The sequence below is a fragment of the Pyxicephalus adspersus genome, chromosome 6 (genome assembly GCF_032062135.1).
Source record: "Pyxicephalus adspersus chromosome 6, UCB_Pads_2.0, whole genome shotgun sequence".
Lineage (NCBI taxonomy): Eukaryota > Metazoa > Chordata > Amphibia > Anura > Pyxicephalidae > Pyxicephalus > Pyxicephalus adspersus.
Window position 1 is genome coordinate 104,637,645 of NC_092863.1, and position 16,924 is coordinate 104,654,568.

General features: G+C 38.7%; 1 protein-coding gene and 1 pseudogene across 1 annotated transcript; both read left to right on the forward strand.

Annotated features, from left to right (window-relative positions):
• The first annotated feature begins 5,232 nt into the window (after nucleotides 1-5,232).
• On the forward strand, nucleotides 5,233-9,997 carry LOC140332793 (gamma-crystallin-3-like; annotated as a pseudogene).
• Nucleotides 9,998-12,827: 2,830 nt separating this feature from the next.
• On the forward strand, nucleotides 12,828-16,690 carry LOC140332794 (gamma-crystallin-3-like). The gene is made up of 3 exons (XM_072413988.1): nucleotides 12,828-12,835; nucleotides 15,061-15,412; nucleotides 16,415-16,690. Exons 1-3 carry the CDS (start codon nucleotides 12,828-12,830, stop codon nucleotides 16,688-16,690), a joined length of 636 nt encoding a protein of 211 aa, XP_072270089.1.
• Nucleotides 16,691-16,924: the final 234 nt, after the last annotated feature.

Sequence of the window (16,924 nt, forward strand, 5' to 3'; positions counted from 1 at the left end):
ACGTCATTTCATGATGACTTGTCAAGGTCTACTTCAAAACGGACAAGCTAATTCTATAAAAGCCCAGCACCCCCTTTCCTTCTCCCCAACTAACCTGAAAAAACTTTTTACCCCAAATCCTCCCAGTGGAGATCTCCGATGTTTTGTACAATCTAATTCCATGCTTCCAATGCCTGTGCACTAAAATCCACTAGAATCGCAGTAATCATCTAATTTTTTCTTTAAAAAGATATTACAAATGATAAAACTGGTGTTCTCCTTTAATAAAATCAGGAAGCAGCAGAGAATATTTCGTGCCTTTCTTCCTGATCAGTTTTTTTCCTTCACGTTAATGAACTGTACGGATATTATGAAGCTCATTAAGCCGATATAATTTGATCACAGCTCTTCTGGGAAAGCATTCTCTTGATGAGATGCTGCGTGTCCAGTATATCAGATGGACATTAGTAACATTGTGAAATGGCTGATAATAAATATTTAATAATACACTGGGTGAAAGCCGATGGAGATGGAGCCAATGTGAGGGTGATTATATCACAGGTCATAATAATAGAAACCCTCCAGATTCTATTTGTGTTCTCCACATTCACATGTAGGTAGCAGGCTTAGGCTATGTGCACACGTCTGATGAATCTCCTCCGATAATCGCCTCAACGCTGATATTGAATAAGAATCTGGTGTGTGTACAGCACTCTCTGTCCGTCATTTCGTTGTCCATCCTGGTGGATCCACTGGTGCCAAACGAGGAACGATTGTAATGAAAGTGAGAGTGGGGTGCCGATATGTCGTTCTCCCCTCCTTCCCTCTCCATAGAGCAGAACGGCACCGTATGTACGTCATCGTGCAGTCTTTTGTCATTGATAAGGATCGTAAAGATACAAATTATTGCACTTGTGTATGCGGCCTTAATTTAAAATGTTACAAGACACAATAACTGGTAAAACAGTTTCTTGCAAGGGATATTTCCTTAGCTTAGTGAAAACGATTAGGCCTCAACCCTCAATAATGGGAAAAAGATTGGTAATCTTTGCAAAGTTAATTATTTCCACATTCTCCAAGCTTAGTGATTTATCCTTCCATGCTAAGTAAAGAATATATAGTCCTATAGTAAATCAATCTCATTAAACGCATTGCAAATCTAGAAAACTAGGGCATGTCAGGTCTTTGACCACTAAAACACCAGCTCAAGTTGGGTATGCCAATCACCAATCGCCAAATCTACCATCTGGATGTTACTGCAGAAATTGACCAATCACACGAGGCAACCGTACTTCCAATCCTTTTTTGTCCAATTTTAGGAAGGCTGTGTGAATTGAACATTGAACTGTTTTTAGCTGTCACCTGGCCCCTGGGGTGCTGCGGTAGCCTCAAGGTTGGACGTGTGGTGTGCTCAGACATCTACTGCTGACCTCGGGGGTATGGAGCACTTATATGAGTTACTCTTTCATTTCTATCAGCTGCACGCAGTCTGGCTATTCCCCTCTGCCCTCTGTCATTAACAAGGCTTTTTCACTCAAGGGATTGCCATTCACTGGGTATGTTGCCTTTTTCTGACCATACTCTCTACACCCTATATTCATTTGTGGGGGGAAAATCAAGCAGATCAGCAGATTCTGAAATACCCAGACCAGCCCCACTGGTGCCAAAAACTATAAATGGATATTTATTTTATATAAATATGTTTTTTTTCTTAAATAACTTTTTTTTTGTTAAAAAAACATTGCCCCTTTCCTTTTGTCTTTACTACGGTGCAGTGAGATCAGCACTACTTTACATGTACAGGCGGATATGTCACACATTCTGGAGGCTAAGCAGTGCAAGATCGGGTGATGTAATGAAAAGCTGGAGAACAAAGAAGATGGCCGTGCCCCGGCGGTATCTCCACAGCGGAAGGAGTCACTGCTCTGATGCAAACTGTGTAAATTTCAGCTTGAGCTATTGATCTATGTGAGCATATTTTTGCAGAGGTTTAAGAAAGTCCCTATAAAAGGCTAGGCCTTTAATCCCCCTCTATATCAAAGGTATTGCACAGATTAACAAATGAATTACTGAAATATTTCGCTTTTAAAGGTTCCATGGGTGGAGCCAATAATCATTTATTAAATACTTATTAAAATAAAATAGCGCAATGTGAGACCAGCCAGCAAAAGCCTACATCTGAAATCTCGGCTTGGGGGTCCTTTAACCTGGGCAACAATGTCAGGTTCATTTATTTTGAGCTTCTGAATCAGATTGTCTCCAGCTTAAACTTGTTATTTTGTTGCCTTAATGAGTTTCTCACCTTCAGTTCTCCAGTCACATTTAATATGCTTCAAATGACAGTTCAATTAAACGTTCTCATAATTCCCCACAAGTAACTCACATTCCAACTGACTTGTCCAGAAAAGAGAAATAAATGAACTCCATCTGTTTAATTGCATTCTGCAAATGTACAAACTTGATTACCAACTCAGGTTAGGAATTTATATTTGTCTTATGAAATTATTTGTTTTGTAAGACTTGCAGAGTGCTGGATAATGTAAGAAAAAGATGCTCCAAGTGATATAAAAAAATATGTAATTTGTAATTAAATACAAATTGTAATGTAATTTCTATAAAAAGTATATGTTCTGCTGGAGGACTCTGCTCCTTCCTCTATAACTCTCCTCTCCTGAAATACTCTGCTGGAGGACTCTGCTCCTTCCTCTATAACTCTCTTCTCCTGAAATACTCTGCTGGGGGACTCTGCTCCTTCCTCTATAACTCTCCTCTCCTGAAATACTCTGCCCTGCTGGAGGACTCTGCTCCTTCCTCTACCTGCCTCTATTTTGGATTCGTCTTAGATGGCATTGGTCCTCCTCTATCCAACTCTCCTGAAAAACTCCAAAAATGATTTATTACCATTTACTAAAGTTATCTTTGCTGCTTTCTAGATCACTAGAGAATGGCGCTCACTAACAGAACCACATAAGTGAATTCATTAGTTGAAGCTTTTTATTAATTTGCATGTGGTCATTTGACCTCAGATCTGGGTTTTCATATTTGCATTGAGTCTGGCAGTGCCTTGGAGGCATCTCTGCAGCTGCGATAATGAGAGGACCCTGCTGATCTGAATCATCTCCTCCTAACAGGAAGACCATACAACATCTTCTAATTACTGGATAATTATCAGGAAAATTAAAGTTCTGTCCTCACGAGAGATCACAGACAGCACACAGCTGCTAAACTATAGAAAACTCTTCCATATATTACCACTAGGATTCAGCAAGCACGTTTTTAAAACTCAATCTCGCGCCGAATTCGGACGTTCTTGCTTACTGAAATTGTAAGTGAGAATGGCCAGTTTAAGTGGCCGGTGTCGAATTTTAATTAAAAAACAAATTGAGGGCTGTGCTGATCAATGAATGCAGCCATGGCTGCATTCATTGATCAACTCGGTGTGCGAACCCAGGCACTAGAGGTTAAATGGGGACAAGTCTCCCCAGTCAAAACCTCTAGTGCTCTCTGATAGGCTGAGAAAAGCCTTCCTCAGCCAATCAGAGAGCACTAGAGACTTGTCCCCATTTAACTTCTAGTGCCTGGCTTCGCACACAGGATTCCCAGGGCTGCATGAATGAATGCAGCCCTGGAAATCCACTGGGATCCAGGGACAGTAGAGGTTAATTAACCTCCAGTGCCCAGGGGTCGCAAACAGGAGGATTCCCAGGGCTGCATTTATTCATGCAGCCCTGAGAATCCATTGTGATCCCGAGGCACTAGTGGTTAATTAACCTCTAGTGGCCGTGGATCGCAGTGGAACTGCCAATGAACTCCTAATGGAGTTTCTTCATTTAGAGTTCATCTGCAGTTCAGTTCCCACGGTCACCAGGCTGCATTCATTGAGAAGATCCCCGGCACTACAGAGTAATGAACCTCTAGTGCTGCGGATAGCACACTGTTGTACATTTTTTTTTAAATTACAATTGCGACCTCGGTCAGCGAATTTACACCAGCTGTTCATGCTTAAAATTTCAGTAAGCGAGAATGGCCAAATTCGCCGCGCAATTGAGTTTTAAAAGCTCGCTCGCTCATCCCTACTTCTGAGTTTTTCTTCCTACATCACCCAATCTTGCAATCTGGAGATCTCAATGTGTGAGATCAGCCCTTTTACATTGGAAGAAAGCCCCTTCTGTGCATGCTCTACAGTGGGCATGTGCAGAAGGAGCAGTCCAAAGCCTCCTGGGATATGTAACGTATGTATCCAAGGAAGCTGCGGCTTTCCCATCAAGTATTTTATGCCGTGGCAGTAAGAAAAAAAAAACAGATTTTTAGCCACCTTTTATATAAAGTAAAACAAGTAGCAATAGTTTCGCTTTATGTGCATCCATAATGGCAACCCTTTGGAGGCTTCAGGTAGGTTTATTCTCAAACTTTTTTTCCCTATTTCCCTATTTTGTGTACCATTGTGAATGCCCTCATTGAGACCAACATAGAAGACAAAAGTTTAAACTTCCATTGATCTGTACAAATTACTTAAAATGCTGTTTTGCCCGGTACCTAATACTTAGGTTAGAAATGTTCAACCACCCATCCTATACAACCATATCTGATGTCCTGAAGAACCTAGAAGATCAGAAAACATCTACAGGTGAACAAGAATTGCTTCTGTATAAATGTCAAATATCCGTGAGAATGATGTATGGTGCTTTGGGCATCGGGCTGTATGGGCCCGCAGCATGTGGAGGAGTCCTTTAAACACGGGGAAAATAAATTGTATTCTTATCTCTTGTCTACAGGTTACACGTTGTCCCCGTTCCTTCTCATTATAATCCCAACATGACCGTTAGAACGTGGACATCTAATCCTCGGAGGTTATGGACAAGGGTCATTTTCCTGTCATGTACGAAGCAGAAAATATTCGTCATTTGTCCCACAGAAGCTCAACACTCAACGACCTCTAGACCTTGAGGCTTAATTAGCAGCTGGGATTCCGGTTAGATGAGAAGTCACCCAGCCCTCGCTGTCATCTCAGACCAAAAACGCAAAAGACGAAAGAGAAAAAAAGCGCAAAGCTTTCTGACAACATCCAAGATGACACAGCCGCTGAGAAGACAGGAGGTAATTTGTGTTTTATCTGAAATAAAAGGCTAAAAACGAATGTCAAGGGAAAAAAAAAAACATCCAGAATGTTAGGTAGAATTTTATCAAACTTTAGAAGACTTCTGCTGGCTTCTGTTATGAAATGTAAGTATCTGATAGTTCCTACTAACTCACATGGAGGACCTCCAGACCTTCGCTCATCCAGTGGGATTCCACACTCGTATACTCATCATCGTGCAGGTTTACCAAGCTGGCGGCCAAACCGAAACGGTAATATTTAACCAGAGACACTTATTATATATTGGTGGATGGCCAATTAAATTTCCATTTGTTGCACTTTGTCATAGCTAAGCAAAAGGTTTTTGTTCTTCTTTGAGACCATTGGTCCTTTTTCTATTCTCAGATGTCTGTCTTGTAAAGCAGTGGTCAGCAATCTTTTGGACGTCACAGACCACTAAATGCACAGACTCCGGACCGTGCATGCACAAGGAGCCGTGTGTCACTCAAAAGCGAAGAAACCTTCTCCAAAGCAACGTCTTGATGCCAGAACCCGCTTACTCCCCCATCGCAGAGTCCAGAGACACAACCCCCTCACCTGCTGCTCTGGCCATTGCCTCCCCCAGCTGGATCTTTCTTCTGACCCCACTGGGGGGCGCACTTGACAAAATTTTCTTTGGGACCACTGGTTGGGGAGTGCTTGTAAAGGGTTCCTTCATTATTTTTTTTTCCAATTCTTCTCACCTTGAAGGTAAAAATAGGCCCTGGTCTATAAACTCTTCCTCCAATTTGCAGAACCAGCCATTAGTGTAGAACTTTCCTCTCTGTGCCCCATGTGTCACTGGACTACATTTCCCTTTAGGACAGGGACTGTCCTTACATGGGCTTCCAAAAACTCCCAATAAAGAAGATCTATATTGAAAATGTATCTTCAGTTCCTAAAGAATTGCCACAGTTCTTCGATCTAAGGTTCTAATTTCCACAGTTCTATGATCAATGTAAAAAATAATTGTTTAACAGATTTATTTAGATTTTTATTGTGGCCAAACCAGACAGAAATGTGTTAGATTCCTGATGAGGAGAATGTTTCTTTGATGTATGGAAAGAAGATAAGCTTTTAATTGTTGAGTAAACAAACCAGGAAGACTAAAGTGACAACAAAATTATTTAAAATGCGTACAACTTAATTATGCAATATGGTGAAATAGGGAGTAGTTGTATTTTTTATTCCTCACACAATGCATTGCTTCGGGCCAAAGGCAGAAAGTCCAATAACTTTGTGGGTTTCCTACCTCATAGCAGCACACAAAAAAAGTGCCAACTCAGAATTTAGGATGTATCTGGTCTATGAATCGGCGGCTCTGGGTGTACAGTGGGATAAATGTCTCTATATTAGCTGGGTGTACAGTGGGATAAATGGCTCTATATTAGGATGTATCCAGTGGCTCTGCTTCCAGAGTTGACGTTTTGGTTTGGCATCAAATAAAAACACTCAGAGTAAGTAAGTAAGAGTTTTTATTGTTATACATGGTCAGGTAAATGTTTGGTACTTTTTATCCTTTTTGCTTACTTGATGTTTATAATATTTCTCCGGAATATTGCCGGCTGTCACACAGCGCCCTCTAGTGACTTCTTAGAGTTGAAGCAATATTCCAATCAAGACAGCAAGAGCTAGGATCTGTCTAGAAACAAATAAATAGCCGCTTTCCCCTTACATATGCCAGACGTTTCCTCCAAATTCACAAATATTCTTTGCACTTATATCATGCAAAGCTTTCTACTGCTGTGTTGATACAAACCCATGTATCCTTCAGCATTGAAGAAATGCTTTGAGGGGTTTCCTCATAAAACGAAGCCCTCATGCCAAAGCACCAGAGACATTTGAACCCCTAACATATGTATAAAAACTAAAAAATAAAAACATGCATCTGTGGCAAGTTATATTGTTATGTGTCCTGGGGCAGGTTTTCTACAGCAGTCTAAAACTGAGGATTAGATTCCTCCTAACTGCTCGACTGATAGTTTGAGAAGTGAAGGTAAAAACTTTACTGAAGGCTTAGGAAACTCAGGGTAGGTGATGAAATCTTCAGATTCCATATTTGAGCTTAGCTTGAATATGGGCGACTACTTGGACTTCAGTTGTGATAAAGAGCTTTGACTTCTATTGTAAGTCTAGGCCTCAATTGTGACAAGGAGCCTAGACTTTCATTGTGAGTCTTGAATTCCACTCCAGTTCTTAGCAGCCAGACTTATTTTTTAAAGCATTGACATTAATAGTTGAAGACACCTAGACTCCCATTGTGAAAACGTGACAAAGTCTTCATTGTGAGAGAAAGCCTAGACCTTTGTTGTGAGAAGGAGCTTAGACCTCCATCGTGGGATCATTACTTTAGTTCTGAGTCGGAGGCTAGGTTGTCATTGTGGGAAGAAATGTAGACATCCAATTTAAGAAGTAGCCCAGGTTTCCATTGTGGTTAGGAGCCTTAACTTCCTTAAAATAAGCTAGACTGGTATTTGGAAGTATTGTCATTCTATTTTGGGAAGAAACCTCCCATTGAGAGAAAGTGGAAAGTCTTCATTGGGTGAGGAAGCCTGGCCCATCATGACTTGTTGACTTGAGTTGACTTTAGTTATGAGCTGGAGGCTATATTGTCATTATAAGAAGAAATGTAGACATCCAATTTAGGAAGTAGCTCAGGCTTCCATTGAAAGAATGAATCTAGATCTTGTGAGAAGGAAAATGTGAGAAGGAACCAGAACCTCCATTATTAGAAGGAACCAAGACTTCCATTGTGAGGAAGAGCCTTGACTTCCACTCTTAAGATAAGCTAGACTGCTATTTCAAAGCATTGACATTATTACTGAGAAGAAACCAAGACTCCTATTGTACGAAAGTGGGAAAGTCTTCATTGTGAAAGGAAGCTTAGATCTGTATTGTGAGAGAAAACCTAGGTTTCCATTGTGACTTTAGTTGTGAGCTGGATTGCCATTGTAGGAAGAAATTTAAACATCCACATTGAGAAGGAGTCCATTGTGAGAAGGAGTCTAGATCTCCATAATGACAGGCCAAACTTCCATTATTAGAAGGAGCTTAGACCTTCACTTTGGGAAGTATCCTGGACTCCCATTATGGCAAAAATCCCGGACCTTCATCCTGGTAGGGAGTCTAGACATCCATTGTGAGAAGAAGCTACAAAACCACTGTAATAATAAATGCTAGTAATAATTAATGCATAGTACACTATAATAAAAAACAGTATATTTAATTTTGAGTAACGAGTAAATATAGATGACCCCATTTACATATATAAATTTAAAAAAAAATCCCAATATTTATTATTAAAATATTTTAATTATTAAAAATTAATATATTATTTATTTATTAAATATAAAAAATACACTAATGCAACACAAACTGTTAATACAGAAGTATAGCAATCTGCTCTGTTATGGGACGAAGAGTAGTAACAAAGTCGAAGTACAATTACCAATATTCTTACAACTATTTCCTCAGCAGTCCTTTTAGTATCACTGAATAATGTAGAGAAGTTGAACACAGAGATGGTATTTACATAAGGCATAAATGCATTTTAACCCATTGACTTGTAGCACAAAAAACTGGTTCTGGTCAGGTTATTGAATAGCTATGCAAGGGAAGAGATACAAAGTTATACAAAAGCACCAAGCAAACTACACAGGGAAAAAATCAATTCACTCTCCAGGCAATGCACACAGTCAGCATGTGAATGTATAAGCAGTAATAGATATATAGAAGTGGAGTGTATTCCACCTGTCAGTTACTGGTGCGATCAGTGTGGAGCACAGGGACAAATCAAGAAAAAATTCCATGGACAAAAGATCAGGGCAAACAATTGTTGTTTTTAACAATTTTAATAAAAATATTATAATATTTGTCCCATTTTCATTTTTCGACACATTTCGCAATACATCATTTGGTAAAACCTTGTTCCATCTTAAGTTAGCCAACCATTATAAATTTTAAATGTTTGTGTTTGAGTGGAGTTACGTAAGTTGTGCCATTTGGAAATAATCATTGAAACAACAAAGTTTATGGCATTCCTGCATTCCCTCAAACATTCCCTTGTTAAAATTTTACGGGCCCTTGTGTTTCAATGGCATTTAAATATTGATACATATAATAATGAGTAGAAAAATATATTTACTTTGTTCCTATATTAGATCATCTTCTTCGAGGACAGGAACTTCCAGGGTCGCTCCTACGAGTGTAGCTCTGAATGTCCCGACCTGTCCTCATTCTTCAGACGTTGCAAATTCATCCGTGTGGAAAGTGGGAACTGGATCCTGTATGAGCATCCCATCCATAGAGGAGAGTATCCTGACATTCAGCAATGGATGGGCTACAATGACTCCATAAGTTCGTGTCATCTGAGCCCCCAGGTAATACTACAGTTGTGTACCCTTTATGCACAATTATGCCTTTATATTAAACAAAAGGATTATAGCAATAAGATTTCTCTCCGTGAATTTCTCTAGGTATTTGAGATGGGCAGGGTGTTTGTAGTCCCTGCAATGTAGTCTATCACCCTAGAAAAGAAGCAGGTTACTGTTACAATCACAGGCGAAATGCTGCAATACCTTTTTTTTTTTTTTGTGTAGCTTAGATGTAGGTTTTATGTTCCCAAAATGGCCATTTGTAGTTTCCATTTTTATGTATTTTGGCTATAATCTTATTTTAAAGCACCAAGGTTCCTTCAGAATCAGAATCTATGAGAGGAAAGACTTCCGAGGTCAGAAGATGGAATTCACTGAGGATTGTCCTCATATCTATGAGAGATTCCTCAACCATGACATCCACTCCATCCATGTCCAAGATGGCTACTGGATGTTCTATGAGGAGCCCAACTACAGAGGACATCAGTATTACCTGAGACCCGGAGAATACAGGAGATACACCGAATAGGGAGCCACAAGCCCCAGAATCGGGTCCTTCAGAGGTCTTCACCACTACTAATGCAATATAGGTTCCCTACAATAAACCTAATTAAAAGAACTCTTATGCTGTTTTTTGTATAAATTCTGTACAAGAAAGTATTGCAAACTACAATGACAATATACAAAATGCACTTTAAGAACCCCAACCACCAAGGCAGTATGTTAACTTATACAAATAACCAGGTGAAACATTCATAATTTATCTCCAAAATTTAAGGTCAGGAACAGATGTTGAATAAAATGTGCATACTAGGGATGAAAATTTCCTCAAACTTCCAATGGTTCTGCGAAATCTCGAACCAATTTCGCGAAATTATCAGAAGAGAAAATTAAAACAGGAGGATTCCCAGAGCTGCATTTAGTCCTGGGAATCTCCCTGTTTGCGATCCCCAGGGCACTAAAGGTTAATTAAGCTCCAGTTCCCCTGGGATCACCTGCAGTCACAGCTGTGACCGCAAAGTGATTGAACTGCAGATGAACTTTGCAGTTCCACTACAATCCCTGGGGCACTAGAGGGTAATTCTTCTCTATGAATGCAGCCACAGCTGCAATCATTGAGAAGATGCCCGGTAAAGGAGAACCTCCTGACATTGTGATATAAGTATCTCTTACAAATGATACAGATACTGTTACAGATACAAATGTATACCGTATTTTTTGCCATATAAGACGCACTTTTTCTTCCCCAAAACTGGGGGGGGAAAGTTAGTGCGTCCTATACGACAAATGTGTTAAAAAAAATAATAATTAAAATAATATACTCACCCGATACCCGATCCCGCGTGTGTCTCTGGCTGCAGCGTGTTTTCTCCTGTCTGTAAAGCAAAGCGAAAGAAGCCGGCACAGCGCCACCTGCTGTTCCCTGTTCTAACTGCCGTACAATAGAAAAAAAGCACAGAGTGATCAGAAGGGGAATTTGAATGACACAGAGTGATCAGAAGGGGAATTTGAATGACAGAGTGATCAGAAGTAATTTGTAAGAGGTACTTATATTACAATGTCAGGAGGTTCTCCTGTGCTGGGCATCTTTTCAATGATTGCAGCTGTGGCCGCATTCATTGAGAATAGTGTGTGATCCCCAGGGCACTGGAGGTTAATTAACCTCTAGTGCCTAGGGATCGCGGAGGATTTCCAGGGCTGCATGATGCAGGAAATCCTTCTGTTTGGGGAGAGTTCGACCTCTCACCGAATCAGAAGGCCGTTCTCGCTTACATATTCGGTAAGCGAGAAAGACCCGATTCACTGCGAGATCAAACTTAATATTCTCGCTCACTAATCCCCAGTGAATACAATATCCTTTTGATAGGTTAAATTGAGAGCTAAGTAAAGATATAATAGAGATTAGCCTAGCAGTACAGGACCATGTAAATGGTTATATGCACCCTGCCTACAGTAGTCACGTTTTGTATGTTTCAGGGGCTGACTATTAATTTTACAAAAAAAAGACCAAAAGTGTATTAAAAATGTTCTATTTCTAAACTCTACAACTTTAAAATATGTTTTTGCAATATTCCAGTCAATCCAAGTTTTTTAAGATGATGTCTTAATTGTTTAGCGAAACGTTTTCTAGCTCAATAAATAACTAACATATACCTGATTAGTAACAAAACTAGTGGAGCAAAGCTAATAAACTGAAACATATCATAAACATATAAAAAGCGAAGAAAAAAGAAAAAAAAATCTGAGTTTTACAAACGTAGTGAAATTTATTAAATTGATGCAAAAAATGATAAAAACACAGCAAATTGACACACGTCCAAAACCCCCAAATACATTTGAAAAAATGGCACAAAGTAAAATTGCAATAAACAGTACAAAAAAAGCTGAAAAACAGATTATTGTTTTATGACTGTGCCCTGGATACTGGATTGTGTTTTAGACTTGCAGTGACAAAAATTATCCGTTCTGCAATCTTAGCCCATCACATATACTATCTTGAGTAAATGCTTTGTCAAGTACGTTTTGGACATAAATGGCTATTTTTTGAAGCCACCTCTATTGTTTCTTGTTTTGTGGCTGTGCAGAGGTTCCACAAAAATTAAAACATTTATTCTTGGTCAGGCCAAATATTAAAACGTATATACTCAAGTATAAACCGAGATTTCACAATCTCAGCCTATACTCAGAACACATCATGTTCAGAGAGAACTTTAGCATGCGTTATCTTTATTTTAGAAATGTAGTATTACCATAATGAGACACAGCAGAGAAGATCAAATAAAGTAACATTTCTTAAACTTTCTCCTCTTTTACCTACTATTGAAAAAAAAAAAAAAAAAAACGATTTCACGAACGACTCCCTTCATTCACTCATTCTACTAGGATTGCTTCTACTTTCTACACATTTATAAAAGCCCCTAATATACACTTTTTCAAACTTGCCTACTTACGTTTATCTGTCTCGTGACCCATCAAGTTACCATTCCGTTTCCCTTACCTATTCTATAATCCCCCTTTCCTACCTATAAATTGGATAGTCCTCTCCTCCTCTTGTGTCATTGTTTATACTTGTTGTGTATGTATTTATAGTACAATGCTGATAATAATACATGTGACATGAACACCAAAAACATTGGTATAAGTCAGAAGTAAGGAACATCACATCATTTTCACCATATTATATTTGTACCTTTATTCCACAATAATACTGAATTATAGGGGCCCTTCTTTCTTCTTTTTCTTTTCCTATTTTTGTTTGGAGAGGGGTGGGGTGATCTTAAAGCACACTTATAGCTTCAAACAAATTGTGATTAGGAAGATCTTTATTATGCATGAGCGGCTCAGAGTACAATGCCGGGATGTCCTGGTATCCCTGAATCCCCTGGGGCTTCCGGAACTCAATGAACATGGGAGTTACATCATCCCGTCCCGGTCAATCAAAATGACCAAAGATTGAAAGCACTAAGATGCAATCAAGTTTTGGGCACCAGTTCACATAAAGGACATTGTGGGATTGGAGAGAGTGCAGAGAAGGGCAACTAAACTAATAAAAGGAATGGAGGAGCTCCACTATGAGGAGAGATTAGCTGAACTGAATCTATTTTTCCTTGAGAAGAGATGTTTAAGGGGGGATATGATCACCCTGTATAAATATATAAATGGTCTATATAGAGAACTCTCTTCCCAATTATTCACTTTGAGATCATTACAAAGCACAAGGGGGCGCTCTTTGTGTCTGGAGGAAAAAAAGTTTAAGCTCCGGATAAGGAAGGGATTCTTCACTGTAAGGTCTGTGAAAATGTGGAATCGGCTCCCTCAGGAAGTAGTTTCAGCAAGTTCAATAGATTGCTTTAGGAAAAAGCTGGATGATTTCTAGAAGCACAGAATATAACTGGGGATTAAATCTTTATAGTAAAGATAACAGTGACTGCTGATCCAGGGAACATCCAATTGGCTCATGGAATCAGGAAGGATTTTTTTTCCCCTGTTAAAGAAAATTGTACCTTCCTCTGGATCAACTATGTCCATAGGGTTTTATATCTGGAATATGTTTATTTCCCTAGTGGTTGAACTTGATAGACTTATGTCTTTTTTCAACCTAACCTACAATGTAACTATGTAATAGAAGAAGGAAGAAGATAGAGACAGAGACAGGTGAATGTATTTAAAAAAATGTTATAAAGTTTTCTCAATTTCAATTTTTAAAAAAAAAAATGATTTAGCTCCCTATTAATAGGCCTTCAATATTTATACAAAACTTTCATGAATTTGCTGGGAGTCATGTAATTCTTAAATCTTGATCATCTAGAATTCTAATCTGCATTTTCCCATAAATCTTTTATCTTCATTCTTCAATCTTCTTCTGAATATAAAGACATTGATCTAGAATTTTTGAATCAGACGTACAGTACATATAACGATTTGTTGGTAGTAAATACATAAAGTATACAATGTGGCCCGTGCTGATGACAGAATAGCACAATGACGTTTTTGTTAAGGTTAAGTGAACAATTTGAACACCAAAGCAAGCAGAAACATATAACAATACAGCTATGTAATTTACAATACTAAAACACTAAGCAAAAGAAAAGGGGGAAAGCCATTCATTCTGTGTGTGTCAGCAGGTGAATGTGTAAGCAGTTCCAATGTATATAAGGCCGGTTTTCCATCTTTAAGCTAGTAGTGCAAACAGCATTGCAGAACAGAGACAGAAAAAGCAAAATGGGAAAGGTAAACACCTAATAACATTTATTATAATAAGAATATATATTTAGATGTGAGTGTGTGTGTTGGTAAACTTTTTATTTGGTTACTTGGAAAAATTCTTCTATTCTTTCCTTGAAACTTACTAAGACCTTATTATGGACATGTCATGATAGAGGTGGCCTCTCCATCCTCTTATATCCTATTATATCTTAGCCTACACTTTGCTAACCTATTCAGGTCTCCTAATATAGGATTCACTATTCTCCTAAATTCTAAGCTTACGTAGCTGTGATCTTAACCCTGGGGGAAAACAATCAAGTTATTAAAAGCTTCAGACAAATATCTAATGAAGAAACAAACACTCAATAAATTTATTTAGCGTTATTTTTTTTAACACTTTCTTTTATCCAAGTTTTTACCATCGAATCTCGTTTTTTTTGGGTCGGGTCTACCCGAATTTGAACAGCCATTTTGGGGTCGAAAATAAGGACAACCCGAATTCGAACACCAACACTAATTCTGATGACCTAATTTTGTATAAGACCTTCAATCACTATCATTTTCCCCAGCCAAGATTAGAAAAACACTTTACCACTAAATTTCCTTATTCAAAAAAGGATACCCCTATCCTTGTCACCCTGGCAGCCTTTGCAAATCACATAGATAAGATTTGGTATTGAATATGCCATCCTTCACTTTAAGCAATACATGTCTAATAAAAAAAGTATTCACAATTGTATAAATAAGCCATTTGTGTGGTATACGTATTTATACCTAACCTGAAAGTTATCTGATTCCTCCAAATGTTCCAATGGATCCATCTGCTCCTGGTTTCTTCTACATTTTCTATGACCAATAATCTGATGTTTAAACCTAATCTTGTAGCTTCATTAGCCATCTCCATAATGGTGATGGCCACCTGACTCTAACACAATCTAGAATACTAATTCAAAATTATAATTTTTATGTTTCACAGATCATCTTCTACGAGGACAGGAACTTCCAGGGTCGCTCCTACGAGTGTAGCTCTGAATGTTCCGATCTGTCCCCATTCTTCAGACGTTGCAACTCTATCCGTGTGGAAAGTGGAAACTGGATCCTGTATGAGCAGCCCAACTACAGAGGACACCAGTACTTCCTCCATAGAGGAGAGTATCCTGACTTCCAGCAATGGATGGGCTACAATGACTCCATCAGGTCTTGTCGTCTGAGCCCCCAGGTAATACCACACAGGCGGGTGATCATTATTTACACATCTAGTTACACCATAATATAGAATAATCCAAAATATGTTTGTAATTGGCAAAAAAAAAATTCCCATCCAAGTCAATGAAAACTCTAAATATCTGGAATAGAAAAAAAATCACACCACAATCTAGATTTTCTCTGTATCTGCTCCCACTTGGGTCTCCATAGAACCTTCTTTAGTTATTACTTGCTGGTCTCCACATGTCCAAAATTGTAGCTGCCCCCTTGTAATGTGAAACACCATTTGGCATCCTAACATTGCCAGAAGGTGAGGCTCCTACAAATATAAATTACTAATTTATATCAAAACATGAAAAATATACAATGGCAAAAAAGGATGAAGGAACCACAAAACCTTGGATCAAAAAAAGTGTTGTATAAAAGATGAATACATTTGCATTCCTAAGATAAGTTTCTAATTTAAATTATGAATACATGACAATGCAGTGTTTTTTTAAGTTGGGTGGGAAGCAGCTGTAGGTGGGTGGTGGCCCCTGTATTGTGACCCAACTCTTCAGTAACCACCCAATACCAGCCGGGAGTTTACTGAAAAGGACTTTGGTGCGCACAGCTAGAAGAGACCAGGGAGACCACTGTAAGGTAGTTTTTTAATATTTGGTGCAGCAAAGTTTGATCCATTTTACATCACATATCAGTGTCCAGCTCCAACATGGAGATCTTCCACTTCTACTGACCTGGAGTAATACCGATGTACCAATCTGTACTCATTTGGTAAATGGCCCTTAGTAGATTATCCATGGGAATTGGTTCAGAAGATACTCAAGGCAAATTAAGTAGGACGTCTACCTTAAAGAATAGCCTAGTGAGTCACAGAAGGGAAAGGTTTTCCAACGGGTTCACTAAAGATGATAAAGATGGGGCAAGGTATTACACATTTTATGTTTTATGAGTACACTATTTTGCTTATTCTTTTATTCTTTTCTATTAGGATGAATGTCACACTTTATTACAGTATAATTTATTTTAACAGCACCGAGGTTCCTTCAGAATCAACATCTATGAAAGAGAAGACTTCCGAGGTCAGATGATGGAGTTCACTGAAGATTGTCCTCACGTCTATGAGAGATTCCGCAACCATGACATCCACTCCGTCAATGTCCAAGATGGCTACTGGATGTTCTATGAGGAGCCAAACTACAAAGGACGTCAGTATTACCTGAGACCCGGAGAATACAGGAGATACACCGACTGGGGAGCCATAAGCCCCAGAGTTGGGTCCTTCAGACGTCTCCATCATTTATACTAAAATTATTATACTAAAATTATAACAAATGTTTTCTACAATAAATTGGATTTTCAAAACTACAGTTCCTGACCTAATTTTGTGTTTGTACTTATTCAATATTGAAATGCTGATATAGATGTGATGATTATCTTAGTATATGCACATACCACTTACAACCACCAAATGCCCAATACACAAATCTAACAGTAAAAGAATTGAAGGAATATGTAAAAGAACCTAATGTTTCTGTTGATT

What these genes read in the sequence shown, in the direction of transcription:
- LOC140332794 (XM_072413988.1), top strand. An exon ending in AGGTAATACCACACAGGCGG is followed by an intron (nt 15,413 to 16,414) that starts GTGATCATTATT and finishes TTATTTTAACAG; the next exon opens with CACCGAGGTTCCTTCAGAAT.